Source organism: Calonectris borealis, chromosome 2 (assembly GCF_964195595.1).
Source record: "Calonectris borealis chromosome 2, bCalBor7.hap1.2, whole genome shotgun sequence".
Lineage (NCBI taxonomy): Eukaryota > Metazoa > Chordata > Aves > Procellariiformes > Procellariidae > Calonectris > Calonectris borealis.
This window is the reverse complement of record NC_134313.1, coordinates 170,201,300-170,217,113: the sequence shown is the minus strand read 5'-3', so window position 1 is coordinate 170,217,113 and position 15,814 is coordinate 170,201,300. Positions and strand designations below refer to the sequence as shown.

Here is a 15,814-nt window from a genome sequence, read left to right as displayed (position 1 = left end):
ATTAATTCAATCGCCACGGGACATGCGGGCACTGAGAAATCTGCTGTCAAGAGGCAGAAGCGGCAAAGAGGAGGGATATTTTGACACGATGACTCAATACGACAAGGGGAATCAAACGAATGGAGTACGTGTACGAGGAAAAGCTGGACTGTCTGTTTGAACCAACACAGAAACACACTGTCAGCCCTCTGCCAAACGCATCAGTTGTTGCTGGGATCTCTCTTCAGTATAATAAAGAATTAACCAGGCAGTGGAGAACGTTAAGACTCATTTTAAGAACAACAGAGACATCTTTCTTAATAGATGTTAAACCTTTGTAGGGATGAAAGGCTTTGCACGCTCCCCAGATAGCAACAGTCCCTGGAACAAAATATAATAAAAGGAAAAAAGAAAGCAGGGCCAACACGGTGCCCTCACCCACAAAGCTGCCCAGCAGCGTCAGGGCACCCGTTCTGACAGCTGGAGAGCTCCTGCAGCCCTCAAGACTTTAAAAGTTCCCACTCTGCCACCGAAGATACAGAAAGTAAGATAAGCAAGATTAAAAAAGCATTTTGCTATGGTAAATCTAAGGGAAAACTTATTCAGAAGAGTTTTGCAGAACAATGGTCGGGTATTTATCTGAGATAAGGCCGAGGACATACACCTCGTCGCCACTGTCTCCCTCCAGACCACGCAGAGCAGCCCAACCCCAGCAAGAGGGCCCACAGCCGGCTCACTGCCGCGATTCCAGAGACGTGGGACTCGCAGGACCTGAGAATCTTCCTCCGCAACACGAAGCCACCTCGATAACACAAAGTTTAATTCTAATAAAACGGCGCTCTCCATCACAAACCAGTTTTGTCACAGAATCCCCCCAGGCTACGGCACAGACTGTCGCAAATACCACATCTTAGAAGGTACAACCTCCTCCGAGGAGGATCAGCGCGCAGCTGCGCTCTTCACAACGAGCATTTCAGCCTGCGAAGAGGGAGGCTAGAGCTGATCTACGGGGAGGAGGCAGCCCCGCATAACCCAGGGGTGAACCCCAATCGCGCGTCCTGCGGTCTCCACGGGCAGGCACAACCCTCGCCGGTTCCTTCTTCGGCAGCGGGAGGTAGGCGAAAAGTTTCAGCATGAGTAGGCTGGGAAACACGTTCACATTTAATTAAACTTGAGAGTTAATTCTGGAATGACTCAATCAATCCTAGGAGTTGCACGTCGCATCCACCCCACAACAAACTCCTCTGCCCGTGAGCTCCCGGTCCGAAGGACTCCAGCATCTCCTGCCCGGCGCTGGCCACTCTCAGAGCCCTTACAGCCCACCCCTGCAGCGCCAGGAACACAACCCTGAGGATTTACCAAGGTTATAGATTATTTCTTTGATGTAAGAAAGCGATGTTCTTAAAAGATAAAGGTTTCCTAGGGAAAAGGACTCTTCTCCCATGGGTCGGAGCAGAGGTTGGTCCATAAACTCGCACCAATCCCATCCATTGTGTGACCTCCCAAACCAGTCCTCAGTGCCGGGACCGCCACCGAAACGTGGCGGGGGTCTGGGGTGCCCTGTTTCCTCCCAAAACAAGGTATTTTATTGAATTGCTCTGCCTGGCTGCTGGAAAAACCACAACGGCTCCAAGGGAGACAGAAGCTCCATCTCCCACCCTGTGCCTGGGGTGAGGCACCATGCTGGGGACGGAGTGTCACTGGCACGTCCCTGCACCCACCCTGGGCTGGAGGTGCTCAGCACCCCCCTCACCCCCAGGGGCCCTCACAGAGCCCCCCCCCCCCCCGGGGCTGGGGAGGCCCAACAACCCCCTGATACCGCCCCAAGGGGACTGGGGGGGGGGGTGCTCAGCACCGCTCTTCTCTGCTGCCAAAAGCCTTGAGAAGGGGGGACCCTCAGCTCCCCCTTCACCCCACCAAAGGGGCTGAGGGGGGCCCTCAGCTCCCCCCCTCCTGCCCCCCAACAAAGCAGCCCTCAGCTCCCCCCCAGCCCCCCAACAAAGGGGCCCTCAGCTCCCCCTTCACCTCACCAAAGGGGCTGAGGGGGGCCCTCAGCTCCCCCCCTCCTGCCCCCCAACAAAGCGGCCCTCAGCTCCCCCTTCGCCTCACCAAAGGGGCTGAGGGGGGCCCTCAGCTCCCCCCCTCCTGCCCCCCAACAAAGCGGCCCTCAGCTCCCCCCCAGCCCCCCAACAAAGGGGCCCTCAGCTCCCCCTTCACCTCACCAAAGGGGCTGAGGGGGGCCCTCAGCTCCCCCCCTCCTGCCCCCCAACAAAGGGGCCCTCAGCTCCCCCTTCACCTCACCAAAGGGGCTGAGGGGAGCCCTCAGCTCCCCCCCTCCTGCCCCCCAACAAAGCGGCCCTCAGCTCCCCCCCTCCTGCCCCCCAACAAAGGGGCCCTCAGCTCCCCCTTCACCCCACCAAAGGGGCTGAGGGGGGCCCTCAGCTCCCCCCCTCCTGCCCCCCAACAAAGCGGCCCTCAGCTCCCCCTTCGCCTCACCAAAGGGGCTGAGGGGAGCCCTCAGCTCCCCCCCTCCTGCCCCCCAACAAAGCGGCCCTCAGCTCCCCCCCAGCCCCCCAACAAAGGGGCCCTCAGCTCCCCCTTCACCTCACCAAAGGGGCTGAGGGGGGCCCTCAGCTCCCCCCCTCCTGCCCCCCAACAAAGGGGCCCTCAGCTCCCCCTTCACCTCACCAAAGGGGCTGAGGGGAGCCCTCAGCTCCTCTCCTCCTGCCCCCCAACAAAGGGGCCCTCAGCTCCCCCTTCACCCCACCAAAGGGGCTGGGGGGACCCCTCAGCTCCCCCGCTCCTGCCCTCCAACAAAGGGGCCCCCACCACAGGCACCCGAGGGGACCCCAGCTGCCTCCTTCTCCCCGGCAAAGGGACCGGGGGGGGTCCCTCAGCCCACGAGCCGGGGTCCCCCAGCTCCCCCCGGGCCCGGCCGCACCTTGAGGGTCACGTCGCAGAGCTTGCCCTGCCGCCGGATCTCGCCCATCACGCCGTAGCCGCGGCTGGGCAGGTCGCCCACCGAGAAGTGCACCAGGTCCTCGGGGTCCAGCTCCGGCTCGGCCGCCGCCGCCTCCAGCATCTTCCCGGCCGCTCCCGCCGCGCACCGCCTCGCTTCGCCTCCCCCGCGTCTTGTCCCCGCCCGGCCGCCGTAGCGCGGCACCCCCCCCTACTTCCGCCACCCTCCACTTCCGGGGGAGGACGGAAGTGGCGGGTGCCATGGCAACGGCGTACACAGCCCCGAGGGCCGCCGCGGCTTCCCCTCGCCCCGGGCCCGGCTGAGGAGGGGGTGCAGGTAGGTGAGGGCGGGGGCTGCCCCTGGGGGTCGCCCCTTCCTCAGGGCGCCCCTTGTCGTCACCCGCCTCCCCCGGTGTTGTCCCCACAGGCCTCATCAGCCCCGCAGGCTTTGTACCCCTCCTCAAGGCCTCGTCCCCTCCTCAAAACCTCGTCCCCTCCTCAAGACCTTGTTCCCCTCCTCGAGGCCTCGCCCCCTCCTCAGGGTCTCGCCCCCTCCTTAGGGTCTCGTTCCCCTCCTCAGGGTCTTGTCCCCCTCAGGGTCTTGTCCCCCTCCTCAAGGCTTCGATCCCCTCCTCCAGGTCTCATCCCTCTCCTCCAGGCCTTATCGCCCTCCTCAGGGTCTCGTGCCCTCCTCAGGGTCTCGTGCCCTCCTCAGGGCCTCGTCCCCCTCCTCAAGGCCTCATCCCCCTCCTCAAGGCCTCGTCCCCCTCCTCAAGGCCTCGTCCCCCTCCTCCAGGTCTCGTCCCCCTCCTCCAGGTCTCGTCCCCCTCCTCAGGATCTCGTCCCCCTCCTCAAGGCCTCGTCTCCCTCCTCAAGGCCTCGTCCCCTCCTCAAGGCCTCGTCCCCCTCCTCCAGGTCTCGTCCCCCTCCTCCAGGTCTCGTCCCCCTCCTCCAGGTCTTGTCTCCCTCCTCAGGGTCTCGTCCCCTCCTCCCCAGGCTTTGTTGCCCCCACCTCAGGCAACGTCTCCGTAGGCCTCGCTCTCCCCCTTGCCCCCCCACCAGCCTCACCTCCTCAAGACGTTGTTTCCCTCCTCAGGCCTTGTCTCCCCACCATTTCCACACCCCTCCGCCCCAGTTTGCTAAAACACGGGTGATCCTTTCCCTGTCCCCACAGCCCCCCTCCACCCCAGCCCCCTCTCAGATCACCCTCCTTTGCCCTTGTCCCCAGCAAGCGGGGCTGTGGGCATGGCTGTCCGCAGCACTCCCTGTGTTCCCTGTTATCCCGGCCATCCTCACGCCCGCATCGCACCTCTTCTGTCATCTCTCCTAGGCCCCCGCACCAGCCGCACTCTCTGATTTGCACTCAGCTGGGAAGGTAGAAGGTAATTTGGGGCTGTTCTCTCCCCTGTTCTCCTTGGGGCGGAGGTGGCCCAGCTGAGGACTGTGCCCTGGGCGTGCAGATGGCCTGGGGTGCTGGGCCAAACTTTTGGTGTCCAACTGGGTGGATTCAACTCTCAAAGCATCACTGGAGTTTGAATTCTAGGGGCTGCCTCATGGTCACCTCCCCAAAGCAGCTTTGCCTCCCCAGTTTGCCTCTTGTGTTTAGGACAAGGGGGAAGGGTTTTAAACTGAAAGAGGGTAGATTCAGACTAGATATAAGGAAGAAATTCTTTACTGTGAGGGTGGTGTGATACTGGCACAGGTTGCCCAGAGAGGTGGTAGGTGCCCCATCCCTGGGAACGTTCAAGGTCAGGTTGGACGGGGCTCTGAGCAACCTGATCTAGAATCACAGAATCATTAAGGTTGGAAAAGACCTCTAAGATCATTGAGTCCAACCATCAACCCAACACCACCATGCCCACTACACCATGTCCCTAAGCACCACATCTACACGTCTTTTAAATACCCCCAGGGATGGTGACTCCACCACTGCCCTGGGCAGCCTGTTCCAGTGCTTGACAACCCTTTTGGTGAAGAAATTTCTCCTAATGTCCAATCTAAACCTCCCCTGGTGCAACTTGAGGCCGTTTCCTCTCGTCCTATCGCTGTTACTTGGCAGAAGAGACCGACCCCCACCTCGCTACAACCTCCCTTCAGGTAGTTGTGGAGAGCGATGAGGTCTCCCCTCAGCCTCCTCTTCTCCAGGCTGAACACCCCCAGTTCCCTCAGCCGCTCCCCATCAGACTTGTGCTCCAGGCCCTTCACCAGCTTCGTTGCCCTCCTCTGGACACGCTCCAGCACCTCCATGTCCTTCTTGTGGTGGGGGGCCCAAAACTGAACATAGTATTTGAGGTGTGGCCTCACCAGTGCCCAGCACAGGGGGAAATCTGGTTGAAGATGTCCCTGCCCACTGCAGGGGGGTTGCACTAGATGACCTTGAAAGGTCCTTTCCAACCCAAACCTTTCTGTGATTCTCTTCTATGATTCTATGATTTGGTCCAAGCTTTTGTCCGACCGTGGTGGACAAGCTCAGGTGTCTCAAGCAGAACCGAAAAGCACACTTCACTGCTCTGCGTACACGTTTCTGTGCCAATCAGCCCCAAAATCCCAATCTAAAATTTCCCTTCGGCAGCAGTCTTTGTAGGCATGTTGGCATCTGCCTCCATTGCAGAGATAACTGTGTTTCCGTTAATTCCGAGCATAAATAGTCCGTTAGTCTTGAGACTAACTAAGGGGGGAGTCCTGCTGGCTTCATCTGCTGTATAAGGAGGGACCAAGGAACTTGGGTTTGGCACCTTGTCATACAGAGCTTCAAAACCAACGGCCCGAGTTGTGAATTGTGATTTGCTTTGCTTGCTTGGTTCATGTTACGGGTGCTGAGGGATGAGCGAAGGTAATGGCAAGTCTCGCCCTTCTCCTTTCAACATTTATTGTTTGAACTGAGGGAGGATGACTGAGTGGTGAAACAGCCAGAAACATTTTTGGTTAGCTGACCAATAAACATGTCATTTTCTTCATAGTGCCTCAATAAAAATTCCACTGCAGACAAAAACCCAATTAATAATGAGATTGGTTGGATTCTTGGGGTATTGCTAATGAGCTGGAGAGCTTTTGGTCTCTATGCTCTTGGTCAGGAGTCTGCCAGAGAGGTGTCTCCCTGTTTCCTTCCCATCTTCTAATGTTCGTAAGTACTTCCAAGAGGAATTGCTTTTGTCCTAACGCCAAACAACGGGCATTGTTGCAGCGAGGAAAATCCCACTCGTTCTGAATTTGTTCTGTCCCTCTCTGATTCGTATTAGAGATTTTGCCTAAAATTTTCCCGTGCTTCTTTTTCCTGCTGTGCTTCTTGCTGCAGCTTTGCAGAAATTAGGTTAACGGTTGGACTCGATGGGTCTTTTCCAGTCGAAATGATTCTAAGTAAAGCACATACCCCTCCAATACGGGGTTATGTTTGTGTAGCAGAGTTTTGTGATCTCTAGCTATCCCGATAACCAGATGAGTAGCATTTCCACGCTGGTTACCAACTTTAAAACTCCGTGTCTGTTTCCATTTCGCATGTACCTGTGCTGCTCCTGCCTCTACTTATGCAGTGCCGGCAAATATTTTGGCAGCTTTCTCTGCGTGTCACTTAGTGGGAATCTTTATAGTGACATCTGTGCACTTCTTTATCACTGTCTATTTTCACAGATCATTTATTTGAAGACCATATCCAGTATTGAAGAAATTATGGTGACGGTAACCTAGCACCGTTTTGGATTCTAGAGCGGGCATTGTGTTGGCATCGCTGCGGCAGCCTAGGAAGAGGACAAGGCGCCCACGGTACCTTTACCAGGTAGTCATTCAGATGCTCACCTCTGTTTTAAATAAAGGCAAGTCTTGGTTCAGCTCACATCTCTACATTTCTTTTTAGAGCAGTCACAGCAGATAAGGCGATGGAGAGATCACAAATAAAAATACTTAATATACAGGAAATACAAAAGATTTTGTCTGAAACTAGAAGATAGATATTACACAACTATTGAGCACAAGCTGTCTGTAGGAAACAGTCAAGAGAAAACATAGGATCTGCATGTTCCAGGGATTTAAAAATACTCAGTGCATGTTTCTCAGGTGGGGCTTTACCAGCTGGATGTATCCCCTGAGCCCTTCTCTGGTGGATTTTAGTCAGCAGATCCTCCAGCCTTGCTGGATATTGACAGCCACTTGCTGAATTCGCATTGACCAGAAGAGCAACACAAGAATTTCACCAGGAGTTGTCGGGCACATGACTTTTTTTCTTCTGGAAACTTTAAGATCAGGTCTTCATGAGGAACTTTAAAATATTTTTGTGTATCAGTATGAGGAAGGAGTTACAAAGGTATGAGAAATACATGTTCAATACAGACTGTAAACAAGGTAATTGCTGCTCAGTGTTGGAAATGTTGGCATACCAAGGGGCTGCACGGCACTTTGCAGTGCTGTTGAGCTCCTTTAGGCTTGGTTTCATCTATAACACTTCTTACTTAAAGCCTCAGAAGCTGGAAACACAGTTCTGGGTGAACTGACATTACAAAACAGGAGGCTGTGTGTGCCTTCACACACAGAAAACACGAGACAAAAGAAAATCCATCTCATATTCCTGCAATTATTTTACTTTGCAAGGCCAAGAGGAAGAAAAGCTTGTGTTGTCAAACACTAACGTGCCTGATACACAAGAGAAAATCATGATCAGTAAGACCCTTCTCTTCTTACATGCTCACTTTTCTGAGCAGAACAACGCTGGAAAGAATTTTCAGCAACTGTTTGCCCACAGTTGCTTTTAATAAAGAATAGAAACTGCAGCTGAACATTTGTCAACACTTTATTTTTAAACTTCACTACTCTGTAGCTTGCCTTTTCGTGACAAATAACATTACGTTTCATTTTAGGGAATGCAACGTTGTTGATTTTTCCTTTTTTTCCCTCTCTAGTTAGAATGGATGCAGTAGAAAAGAGAGTCCATACATTTGTGCGAGTCAAGCCAACAGCCAATTTTGCTCAAGATGTGATCAAGTTTGGGCCAGACAACAAGGTAGAGAAAAAGAGATTGCAAGTGTGAAAGGTTTGGAATTTGATTTCAGTTTTGCCCGCAGAAATGCAGAATTCTTCCATTCCTTAAGGCCATGCATAACATTTTGGTGCATGTTGATTCATGTGTTCCTGCTTGCTGTTCTCCTCTGCGCTGACAGTGGCTCATGATTTTGTATCAGCAAGTGTGACTATGGGAAACATACTTCCTGTGATACAGTCACTAGAGAAAACTCTCAAAAGGACTGGGACTCTGACTGATCCTTGAGGAATTCCCAGTGGTAACCACAATTCCAACCTAAGAGCTCTTCCCGTGGTACAGTCTATTTCTATCCCCCCTGACGCAAGTTCCTCCCTTCACCTTCTCTTGCTTAACTAATAATTTCCCTGGGACACAAAACCAGACACATCACTGAAAGGTAAACAGATGAGCTTAGCCACATTTCCTTTTTTTAGGGTATCTATTACCAGAAAATACCATCCAGGTCAGTAAAACAATACTATTATTTGTGCTCCGTTTTCTACTTATCTTCAGGTCTTCAGTGGGTATTTTTTTTCCAGACAATAACTGCTGAAACTCTTCATGGCTATTGAAGTTATCTTCATCTCTTTTTGGGTTGCAGAGCATAGATATATACATCAAAAAAGATGCCAAGAAAGGAGTTGTGAATAACAGGCAGACTGACTGGTGCTTTAGGCTGGATGGCGTCCTTCACAATACCTCCCAGGAACTGGCTTATGAGACTGTGGCTAAGAAATTGGTGTCCGAAGCTTTAATTGGCTATAATGGTAATTTGTTGCTATTTTTATTATTTTGACAATAAGTGGAGATTTGATCTGAGGGAGAGATCCTTTTGATGTTCCATTTGAGAAATGCAGAGGTTCCCTCCTGGGTTTATTCTTCTGCGTCTGAATCTTTTCCAGGCACGATCATGTGCTATGGGCAAACGGGGGCTGGTAAGACTTACACGATGACGGGAACAACTGCCGAGTACAAGCATCGAGGAATCATACCCCGAGCTATACAGCAGGTACTGGATCTGCATGGGAAAAGAGGCTGGAAGAAATAACAAGGACATCTCTTGTATCAGCTCTTGCTGATACTCATAGAAGTGTTTTAACGTGTTGGATATGTTTTATGTTTTTATCTCCACCAGTCCTTTTTTTTTCCCGTTGTATCTAGATGATGATCATTAAAGAAATAAAGGAGCCTGTAAAACATAGTTACTTTGTACTTTTGTTTTACTACACCGTGACCTTGTGCACTGATAACGGTGACGTTTCAGAGCATTGGGACGGTGTTGGTTTGAAACGCGCTGGTTGTCGGTCCCGCTGCCGCACGTCCCTGTCCAGCGGCACACGTTTACCCCTGCTCTGAGGGGGCAGGTCTGCTTATCTTTAGGCAGCGATACTGCAGAATGCTCTCCACTCCCACAGAGAAGCTGATACGCACGGTGTGGGGCTGACATAATGCACGCAACCTGAAACAAAGATGGGAGGAATTCTGTAGTTACGCTTTATTGTCATTTGCAGAGGTTGTTCCTATTTAATTCTACTAGCTCGCATAAGGTATTTGCTGCTTCCCAAATGTAAGCAGGCCTTCAAAAGTGTTGTTTTCAAAACTATAATTTTGAGAAATCATATTAAAGCTGTTGACTTAGCCCTGTCAGCCCTCAGGCAACCACAGTGCAGGATTAGCTACATGCACGCAGATCCACTTTTAGCTGTTCGGAAAGTTACAAAGAGCTTCTCTGGAAAGCCATAAATAGCTGATAATTCTGTTTGTGAACTAGCACCGCCACTGACAAACTCTTTGTCTTTGTATAGATCTTCAAAGCGACTGCACATTCCGTTGATCCATTCGTCACTGTCCGAATATCCTACCTGGAAATCTACAACGAGACCTTGTTTGACCTTCTGTCCACCATGACAAGCAATGGGACCAGCGACGTGCAGATGGCTGTAGTGGATTGCCCACAGGGTGTTTATGTGAAGGGTTTATCTATACATTCAGTTAGCCATGAGGAGGATGCTCTAAATCTCCTTTTTGAGGCAAGAAAAAACAAATATTACACTTCATCTGATTCTTATATTTATTTGCTTAGCAGGAGGTGGGTGGCCAGGATATCTGGAGGGGGGTTCAACCCTCTTTGTTCTCTTTATTGTGGGTAAAATTGGTAACTCTTGTTCTTGCAAGGAAAATGTCCCTGGCACAGAGATTCTGGAAGATCTCCATGGAGAAACCCTGTTTTTAGTGTACGCCAGAGCAAGCCAAGTGGTGGAGGAAATCTGTTGGGGTGAGGCCACAGAACGTAGTAGCATTGGAGATTCCAGGCAGCACCAAAATAGTGAAGGCAGCCACAGAATCTGCCTTCACTTCAAAATGCTTCTCTCACCGGCCACCTCACTGGCCCCTTCAGCAGACCGAGATCCCAGACAGCCAAAAAGACTTGTTTTCATTACGCTGATCAACACGTAAGAGTGTCAGTGAGTGACTTAGTACAAAGTGTACGATATTTGGGATCCTTTTAGACCCATCAGCTGACCTACACTGGAGTTTCTTCCTGAAAAACACACCTGCCTGTCCTAGCTACGTCAATACTCCAAGAAAAGAGTCTTACCAGTCACGTCTTTGGCAGATAGTTTGGGATGGTCACGGCACAGGTACCATTAGTCAGATTCTACAGCAGGGATGTTCACACAATGGGTTAGCTTTGTGAAGGGAGTTTGCTTACTTATGTCTGCATCCTTTTTTTACTTGTGGGTGCTTTAGTCCATGGAAAACATGAATAAATAATTGTTTCTGTATGCAGGAAGTGTATTCTTACCAGGAGCTATCTGGTGTCCTTAAAATCTTTGGCTTGCCTTTTTAATAATGAGACTGTGGTGTCCTAAGCCAGCCTCTGTGATTCTTAGAAGCTCCCATTTTCTTTTTAAAGAGTAGCAGGATGATGATAATGCAGCTTAACTTGAGATCTGTTGACACAAGAAGTGCAAGTGATGCCTGGGGATCCGTTCAGGTCCTTAGATGAGTTCTGCCTGTGGTTCGAGGTTCACAGAGAAAGCTCCAGGCTTTGAGGAGGCTGCCCACTACGCTGTGACTCTTCGTCTGAGGAGTGGGGGTGATAGTATTTACCTAGAGATCTTCACCTTCATGCTTGCTCTTGGATTTACACTCCCTAGCGTGGAGCCAGTCACTGACCTTCCAGCTCTCAAAGGTCGTTGTCCTTTGAGACCCAGCAGACCAGTCGGCTGCGGAACCTGTGGGCAAGTGCATTTCCATGCTGCAGAGCCTTCCGTTTCCTTTTCTGCCTCGCCAGCCTGGCAGCGCAGCTCTGTGATAGACTGGCACTCCTAACAAGCAGTTGCAACATCATTTTCAATGTTGCTTTCTTTTCCTGTAAGTAGGCATTACGAATTCGTGGCTATCATGTATGTGTGAGTTTTCCATGACATTTAAAGCTTGGGGAGCTCTTTGGTTTTCTAGTCATCAAGAAACTGAAACAGCCAGGGAGGGATCGCCTCTGAACAAGGCTTGCCTGACTGGTCCCCAAAAAGCCACAGATCTGTGAGCTGAGCCTTGAAAGTGCAAATGCAGATAATGTGGTCTCCAGTAAAAGGCATTATTACAGTAAACAGTGACCTTTACCAGCCGCACCGTGAAATGCTTTGAGAGGCCTGGGAGGCCTCTGAGTAAGAAAGCGAGGCAAATACGGTGAGCTCCTGCTCTGACTGCTGTAACCAACTGATCGGTGTTACAGGCTCTGCAGAGTGAATATTGAACCACTGTTTATTTAACTGTGTGGATTTCTGATTTCCTTTTATTCTACCAATGCAGAAGCTTAAAAACAGTGTCTTCAATTTTTACTTCATTTGCAGGGCGAGACCAACAGGGTGATAGCAGAGCACACACTGAATAAGAATTCATCCAGATCCCATTGCATCTTTACTATTTATATTGAGGTAAGAGCTCCAGCAGTTTTTCTAGGGACTCAAATGGCTGAGGATCTTTACATCTCTGGTTTTTACTGTATTTCAGTTTTGTCTACTGTTCAGTACAGTTTATACTCTTTTCTCCCTCAGTCTCGTTTCAGAGTTTTCTCAGATGTCAGATGCATTAACTCTAAAATCAACTTAATAGATCTGGCAGGCTCAGAGAGACTGAGCAAGACTGGAGTAAGTAATGGAAGAAATATTTCAGTCCATGGTGAAGAGTCCAGTAATCAACACGGTGGAGGTGAAATTACAGGTTTTCCCCACAACAGAATTCAGCCTGTGATAAATAGGAGAAACTGTGACAAATTGTAAGTCACATGAACACATCAGAGGGTGCTCAGTTGTTTGCAGCTGCTCTGTGTCGTTTCTAAGTCCACGTGTATGTGACTCCCACCCTGCACGTGCCTTCCAACCTGACCCAGACTCCGTTAGTTAATTTGAGCCTATAATTTCTCAAAGAACCTCTGATTTTCCTCTTTATTCCATGAGTGACGGTGCAAATCCCCCGCTTCTGGTCACAGCAGGCAAACTTGAAACTTTCTTAGAGCATTAGGGCTCAACAACTGAAAGCTCCTCAGGTCCCATGTGACATTCTGTATTGATCAGAATAGAAATCGCATCAGCCCTGTGACAAATACGTAGTTTACCCTTTGGGAAGGAAAGCCAGTGGTCCTGGTAGACTTGTAATGAAAACCTGAGGTCTCTGAAAACTTGTTTTCAAACTAAAGAAAGCTCTAGATCACAAATTTGTTGGGTCTGAACCCCTTACCCTCTCAGTCAAGCAGAGTTGTACCCTCAGTAAGGAATATGCTGTCTTCTGCGATTCGCCCAGAAATAACATCTTGTGGAAGCTTTGCCTTTTGATCTTCGTTACAGTCTGAAGGACAGGTTCTGAAAGAAGCCACGTACATCAACAAGTCTCTGTCCTTCCTCGAGCAAATCATCATTGCCCTGTCTGATCCTAAGAGGGACCACATCCCCTTCCGGCAGAGCAAGCTCACTCACGTTCTCAAGGACTCGCTAGGTAAGAGCTGGGCATTACCACAGCCCCAAATAGTTCCTAGAAAACGGTGTTGTTTCAATGAGCATAGCAAGTCCTAAGGCCATAACATATAAACACATGGAACTAATCCATTATTCAAAGGATGTCTGGTTTTCCTCATCAAATAAAACGGCAGGCGCAGGAGGCAGTACAAAGCCCACACTGATCAAAGCAGTAGAAATTCACAAAACCTTAGTTAGAATACTTTAAAAAACTACCACCAGAAATAACCCCCAGCATGTTACAAGCCTTTTCAGATGCTCCTGCTTTAGCATCAGGCTACAGGTGATAAACCCAAAGCTGTGGTGCATCGTGCATCCACAGGGAAGCTTATGCTCTTGGAATGCAGGCTGGAGACATGGGAGGGAAAGCAGCTGAAAACGGGCTGTAGACATTTCTGTGGAGTAACCGAAGTCATCAGAAATGAGAGTGACGTTTGAGGCCTTCTGAGCACAAGTCTTGTGTTGCTTTTAGAAAAGGTAGTGACTGTGTCCTGCCAGGTTCCCTGCTATTAGATTTAGGCCAAGGGCTTTTAAAATCCTCTGTTCCGGTTTTCCGGATTTCAGGCTTTCACAGTTTGTATTCCCATTTTCTTACTGCATCATCACCACATGAGAAACACATTTTACCTTTATTCTTAAGTCATTCTGTGCTACTGTGTTTCTGTACCCATGGGAACTTCAGAGGGACAGTTACAAACTGGCTGTGTTCTTTGTTGCTTCTTTTTCTCTATTTTAGTCAGCACATAATACAATACATTCCAGAAAAGGAAGCAACAAAAACCCCCAAATTATATTATTTGCTTTTTTTTAAAATTATTTTTTCCCAGGGGGAAACTGCAATACTGTCCTAGTGGCAAATATCTGTGGGGAAGCTGTGCATGTGGAAGAGACTGTAAGTTGAACTGGTTTCTGCAGAATTAAAGTCTTGTTCCTGCTACTGTTGCAATTGGCCATAGCTAGCTTTAAAGAGTAGTCTCTGGAGGGTTATGGCAGGAGTCCCAGAGAAACATCCTGTCTAATTCATCTCAAACATTGGATAGCTCATCTTATCTCCAAGGCTCAGAAAACAGATTGCTCTGGCCAATCTGCTTTGTGATGCAAACAGTCGAGTGGTAACTGGCCCAGGGGGAAAACAAGAGCTCGAAATAGAGCAGGCACAAGGAGCTAAAATCTAAGCACACTGGATAGTGTTAATTATTATTGTTGGTTCAATCTATGAAGGTGTTTGAATGGTACATCGCATAATGAGGTCGATGGAATTGCACCAGTTCACATCAGAGCTGAGCTGGCTTTCAACTGGTTCAGGAATCAGGAGTGACCTCCTAACAGTAAGATTTTTTTAAGCTGTGAAATAATGAAATTGGTGAAAGTCTTACTGTGTGAACTGAATCAACTTAACCACATCTGTAACACAGTGAAGGGAATCACTTTGCTCTTTGCCAAGAAAATTTTACGTAGCAAAAAAATGTAAACACAGACACCTTTTATGCAGTTGTCTTCAAAGCAGTGTGTTGTTTTTATCATCTCCTGTTTGTGTTCTGATAGCGCCTAGAAACATGTGATATTACTGAGGAAATAGCTGCTATACTTTGCATCAAGAGGAGGATTTTCATGCTGCAGGGGCTTGCTCTCAAGAGACCACAGTTGCAGGAATTAAGCTTGAAGGCCATTGATGTGTGATTTGGAGTTTTTAGGGTGTAAGTGCTATTTTGATGAGAAATGGGAGTGGGTATTTTTGAGATCACAGCTCTGGTACACAAAGAGCTGTCCACATGCAGAACAGGGAGACAAAGACATCGTCTGAAGCCGGCTAATCACATAGAAGCCAGTGAGCACTAGAAGATACACTCCTGGATTGAGAAATCCTGTACTGCTCCCTGCAGTTAAATAGCTTTTGCATTTCTCTGTTCTGGGATCTGATATGAATAAGTAGTAACAGATTATGAACATTACATCTTTGCCAATATCTCTTTCAGTTACTTAAAAACCATGTTTTTCAGTTGTCTTCTCTTCGTTTTGCTACCAGAATGAAATGGATCACAACAGAGCCAGTCATCAATGAGATGTATGACCGAGAGGTATGTAGAGAAGGGGAATGGAAGAAGGCATATTTTCTCAGGTTCATTAACATTTAGGATAATGACCTTAAAAACCAGAGGGAGATTCAATAGTTTAATGAATTACCACTCATCAGCCAAGCTGACACTTGCTGAATTTAGGTATGTGATAAAACGGATTAGTGTTAAACTTTTTTCATTGGTATTTAATTACAGTTACCTTGGGTATGCTACAGGGTACAGTCATGCAGATGGTCATGTCTTCCCTGACACGTGGTAATTCTTTCAACTGCATACATAAGAGTCCTTAATTTTTCTGATAAGATTCACCTCTTAACAGAGATATTATGTTGTGGACTACTCCCCTGGTATGTGGGGAAATCATCTCCGGTTCTACCTGCAGCTTTACACAGCATTATCCCCGTTGCTGCTAGTAACGTAACATTTTTGCCACAATTACAAAACTTGTTTAAACAAGGAAATAACTTAAAGAAAATGATGATAGTATTTTAGATATCCTGAGTGCACTTTCACAGCTGAAACAGAGCTGGCAGCAGTAAATGAGCTATGAATTACTGATAGCCCAGAGAACAAGTTTAGAATTATCTGATCTGTAACACATGTGGTGTGTGAGAACCCTGCTGTATTTCATAGTCTGATCTCACTGGCAAGCAGAGAAACAGCTGGGGAGTCTCCTCCAACAGCTTCCAGAAGAAGCTGTGCAACAAACTGTCTTTTCCTCTTCAGTCCCTTTCATTTGTGTTGAGATTTGTGGAGTGGAAAAGAGTAGCCAA

At 49.0% G+C, this 15,814-nt stretch overlaps 2 protein-coding genes across 10 annotated transcripts in view; one reads left to right on the top strand and one right to left on the bottom strand.

The window, feature by feature from the left end:
- Positions 1 to 3,129, bottom strand: part of KLHL18 (kelch like family member 18) — a 29,855-nt gene extending 26,726 nt beyond the window's left edge. Inside the window, exon 1 of one of the 2 annotated variants that reach the window (XM_075144389.1) lies at positions 2,921 to 3,129. In XM_075144389.1, the coding sequence (XP_075000490.1) occupies positions 2,921 to 3,061 (141 nt within the window). In that variant the 5' untranslated portion in view covers positions 3,062 to 3,129. The remainder of the gene's footprint in view (positions 1 to 2,920) is intronic. The other variant, XM_075144390.1, reaches the window with a different exon arrangement.
- Positions 3,130 to 3,178: 49 nt separating this feature from the next.
- Positions 3,179 to 15,814, top strand: part of KIF9 (kinesin family member 9) — a 28,608-nt gene continuing 15,972 nt past the window's right edge. For 5 of the 8 annotated variants that reach the window (XR_012672759.1, XR_012672760.1, XM_075144386.1 and 2 more), the window contains exons 1-11: positions 4,274 to 4,319; positions 6,565 to 6,746; positions 7,827 to 7,927; positions 8,547 to 8,712; positions 8,848 to 8,954; positions 9,751 to 9,975; positions 11,803 to 11,886; positions 12,007 to 12,099; positions 12,796 to 12,943; positions 13,791 to 13,855; positions 14,964 to 15,041. Coding sequence is in view for 5 of the 8 variants with exons in the window: in XM_075144386.1 (XP_075000487.1) it covers positions 6,722 to 6,746; positions 7,827 to 7,927; positions 8,547 to 8,712; positions 8,848 to 8,954; positions 9,751 to 9,975; positions 11,803 to 11,886; positions 12,007 to 12,099; positions 12,796 to 12,943; positions 13,791 to 13,855; positions 14,964 to 15,041 (1,092 nt within the window). In the remaining 3 variants the exon portion in view is untranslated. Of the gene's footprint in view, positions 3,275 to 4,267; positions 4,320 to 6,564; positions 6,747 to 7,826; positions 7,928 to 8,546; positions 8,713 to 8,847; positions 8,955 to 9,750; positions 9,976 to 11,802; positions 11,887 to 12,006; positions 12,228 to 12,795; positions 12,944 to 13,790; positions 13,856 to 14,963; positions 15,042 to 15,814 lie in introns of those variants that run through there. The other 3 variants (XM_075144385.1, XM_075144388.1, XR_012672761.1) reach the window with 3 other exon arrangements.